Source organism: Nerophis lumbriciformis, linkage group LG11 (genome assembly GCF_033978685.3).
Source record: "Nerophis lumbriciformis linkage group LG11, RoL_Nlum_v2.1, whole genome shotgun sequence".
NCBI classification, from domain to species: Eukaryota; Metazoa; Chordata; class Actinopteri; order Syngnathiformes; family Syngnathidae; genus Nerophis; species Nerophis lumbriciformis.
Genome location: NC_084558.2, coordinates 8,309,786 through 8,314,054, shown reverse-complemented (window position 1 = coordinate 8,314,054; position 4,269 = coordinate 8,309,786). Strand labels below are relative to the sequence as shown.

The 4,269-nt window shown below is 41.2% G+C and overlaps 1 protein-coding gene across 1 annotated transcript; it reads right to left on the bottom strand.

The window, feature by feature from the left end:
• Positions 1-775: 775 nt before the first annotated feature.
• Positions 776-4,060, bottom strand: LOC133615962 (uncharacterized). Its single transcript, XM_072914047.1, has 3 exons — positions 3,721-4,060; positions 867-3,635; positions 776-807 (listed from the first exon to the last, which is right to left on the bottom strand). Exons 2-3 carry the CDS (start codon positions 2,701-2,703, stop codon positions 776-778), a joined length of 1,869 nt encoding a protein of 622 aa, XP_072770148.1. The 5' UTR covers positions 2,704-3,635; positions 3,721-4,060.
• Between the last annotated feature and the right edge of the window lie 209 nt (positions 4,061-4,269).

Sequence of the window (4,269 nt, the reverse complement as noted above, 5' to 3'; positions counted from 1 at the left end):
GTGGTCTGTAAAATCCATTTTGAGCATCTTAATGATTTCTGAAGGACTTGGCTCTTTGACCTGATTTCTGCAGACAAAGTGCTCTTCATCTTTAAGTTGACTTAGAGGTTGTGCGGCAGGAGTCACTTGTCGTACAATGACCCTATGGCTCACACCAATTGTGTCTTCAAACTTAGTTGCTGGCTTGGAACAGCCAACAATGCTCCATCCAAGGTCGGTTCGCTGACCATATGGATGGCCTTCTTCTCCGCATAGAATTTCTCTGGGAAGAAGAGCTTGATGGCAGTTATAGCCTATTAGTAGGCCGACTTGGCACTCCAATTGTGGAGGAATCTTGTGGACCAATGGTTCAAGATGAGGCCATTTTTGGGCTGTCTCTGTAGTGGGAATGTGAGACCTCTCAGCAGGAATGAACTCACGTGAGAAGAGAGGTGGTAATGAGATCATTTTTTCTAAGTCATATCCTCTCACTTGGAGGTTAGACAATTTTTGACAGGGTATGACTGTAGAGACTGATGACATTGTGGAAAGCCGTAGACAGACATTCTCCTTCTTTGTGTTGAGCTCTTGAGCAACTTGGTCCAGGATGAATGTTGTGTCACTCTGCGTATCCAGCAACGCATATGTTAAGATCTCATGCTCAGGCTGTTTTGAGGAAGAGACCCAGACTGGTACTATTGAGGATGTATGTGAGCCTTGATTGCCTTGGGCAACTCTATTGGTAGTTGCTGTTGCAGTTGCAGGGATTTGCTCCGTTCCTCGTGCTTTATTTGAATCACTCTCCACTTTCTTTGATGAAGAACCTTTCTGAAAGTTGTCATCATGCAAGCATGTTGGATGTCTTCTTCGACAGGTATCACACTTACTTTTGTCCTCACAGTTTCTAGAGTGGTGACCAGTCTTTAGACAACTAAAGCAAAGTTTTTCTTCTTGTACAAACTTGATGCGATCCAGGATTGTCATTTCAGCAAACTTTCTACACTTCTCCAGCTGGTGTCCAAACTTCTTGCAGAAGACACAAGAGACAGTGTTCTGTGTTGTATTTGTTGACAACGTTTTTGCCTTTATGGTTTCAGTTCTTGTCTGTCTTGGTTTCTCATTTTGTATACTCTTGAGTGCTTGTACAGAGGATATGGGGTCACATGCCAGATCAGCTTCATTTGATAAGAAGTTCACCAACTCTTTGAAAGAAGGATATTCAGCTTTCGCTTGTCTGGTTTCCATTGCTTTACGGTTCCATCTGGACACAAGCCAGTCTGGGAGCTTTGTCAAGATCTTCTGACTTTCAGTGCAGTCATTGAGAATCTCTAATGTCTTGATATGAGGTATTGCAGCCTCACAGCTTTGGAGAAAATCTGCAAGTTCTCTCAGTTCACATCCATCTTTGGAGCTTACTCTTGGCCACGCATGCAGCTTATCTCTGAAGGACTTCCCAATTACGTAAGGGTCTCCAAAGCGCTTCTCTAGCAGCTTCCATGCAGTGTCATATGCTCCCTCTGTGCCAATCAGGAAGAGTCCTTCAACAGCCTTCCTTGCAGCACCATTTAGATACTTTCTCAAGTAGTAGAGTTTTTCATTTTTTGGAATACCTTTTCTGTCAATCAATATCTGAAATGACAATTTCCAGTCGTTGTATTTTATAGGATCTCCCGTGAATACTGTAGGTTCAGGTGTTGGGAGACGATTGGCACTCATGGCTTCAGCGAGAGCAGTTGCTAAATCAGGACTTTGCACCTGCAAATTTGGTGGAACTTGTGGGACTGATTGAACGTTGGGATGACTTGGATTATGACTTGGCTCTTGAGCTTGTTGAGGAATGAATGGAGGACTTGATGCATTGAGGGTTTGTGCCTTATCAGGTTGTTTGATGTTATGTAGTAAACTAATGACTTCGGACTTGTCACTTAGTTCGTCATACACCTTGACTCGGGCCTTAGCTGCATTCAGCTTCTTGACTTCCTCTAAGCGCTCAAGCTTTCGGAGCTGATTCTGCATTGCCTGTTGTCTGGCTAGAGATTCAGCCTCAAATTGTGCAGCACGTAGCTTCTCTTCAGCCTCCAGTCTTTGAAGTTCAGTGACTTCCTTGTCTTGCTCTTTTAGCACTGACAAAACCTCTTTGGCCGCAGCTGCTTCGGCCACAGCATCATCTCTCTTGACTGAAAGGTTACTTAAGTGAGTGTTGTGTTCCGAACGAAGGTATAGAGACTTTAATGATGGACTTGATGAATTTAGAATGGAGCCGACATCTGGCCACTGTTCTTCATTCACTGCAGCATCACCTTCAATGAGTTGTTGTGCTCTTTTAATCATGAATTCAGACATCGATACACATGCATCCACTTTACGTCGCACATCTGCATCAGGAGCTTGCATTTGACGGAATTCCTCATATACTGCCTTCACATCTGCACATGTGGCTTGTAGATGATCCATCGACTTGTTTAATTCTTCCTCTGAGATTTCATCACTCATCAACTCTTTGGCTACCTTTGCATTATACTTCCATTTCTCATATGCAAGTTTGTATCTGCGATGTACGCCTTTCAATTTTTCTTCTTGAAGTCCTTTACCTTTTTCCGTCAAGGTTCGAGTTCTTCCGCTTCTTCGCACAGTGTCTTCTCCTTCTGCAGCTTGGGCATTAACCTCAGGCTGAGCTAATGAGTTTGTGTGCTGTTCTGTAATCTTTGAGTTTGTGTCAGACATATTGAAATAATATGAGGATTGTCAATTGACAATGTTTTTACACAACGAAGGCTTAATTTAACTTGGTAGTAAGCTAATAATTTGAAATACCTACAGTTCTTTAAGTATGTAGACTACTTTTTAAACGTGAATAATGTTTACTTTCTTGTTAATGTTGCAAATGCTTCCTACAAACTTGTGCAAACAGCTATTAATAAAGAAGAAGTTACTTGGGCCTATTTTTAATTATTAACATTCAGGCCTTTCTTAATTTTTTTTTTTTTAATGTAAATTAAATCACTAGTAGGCCTATTTAATTAATTTAAAATGCACTTTGCTTAATTAACAGGAAATTCACCAATCGTGGCCAAACTCAAAAAATGCCTTATAGCCTATAGCTGTCTTAAGTAACAGACACATGCAAATCTTGGTTTAACTCATAAAATGCCTGAGACACCTGGTGGAATAAACTGAAACTACACACTCTTCCTGTTGAAACCTAAAGCCTTCCTATTTTGCCTTACGGTTTGACTAATAATTTCCAGTTAAACACATTCAGTACAACAATGTCAGCAAGTGAACATAATACTATTCATTCATACAAAGCACCGTTTGCAAAGTGATAAACCTGAGTCCTTGTGAATTCCAGAAGCACGCCTCTTCTCCCACCACTCGGCTTTGGCGGGGCTCTTTGGACACGCCCTGAAACTCGACTTGATTGACAGGCAGGCTAATCTCCGTTGCTCGCATGCACATATGATCCCGTGTCTCTCCTACCCGCGAAGGCAGTCGAGTTCTCACTGTAACTCCTTTCGGTACACGGCAACACAGGAAAGTTCTTTTTTGTAAAACGGGCGTTTATTGACTCCTCCTTCTTGCTGTACACACCATCCACGCCAACACGCCGACACGCCAACACGCCAACACGCCGACACGCCAACACGCCGTGAGAACTTACAAAATACAGTACAATACATCAGACTTTGATTTCACATCAATAAACATTCAGAAAGAAATTAAATTACAAAAATACAATACCTCGTTGGCTGCTTGTAACGAAAAGAGGTTCTAATAATCACTTGCTTGAAGTTTTGTACAAATAATCGAATACACTTAAATCTTTTGAGGAGCTGAAGACAACGTGCTCAAGCACCCTCCCCTCTTGCTTGTTCTGCCTTATTTACTGTCCGTGGGGTCGCAACATCACAACAATCGTTCCGCTTTGCAACACAATTAACTCAATACATTTACATTTTGCTCAGGAGATTTTACAATCACACATTTTCTAATAATATTTTATAACTCTGCATCATTAACTTATTTATTAATATTTATTTATTTATGACACATATTTAAAGCATGCAAAATCTCAGCAACAGCTACAAAGGTAATGCTTGTGAAAAAGACTACATATTTCATGGTACGCTAACTAATGGCGGGGACTACCTTTTTTTCATACAACTTGTAGCATAACAATTAGCTGAGAGATCCCTCGTATTCCGAAACATTTAAATTGAGGCACCACTGTAGTTTTAAATTTAGCTCATTTATTGGTTAGGTCTTAATCCGTCTGTACCATTAGGCCAT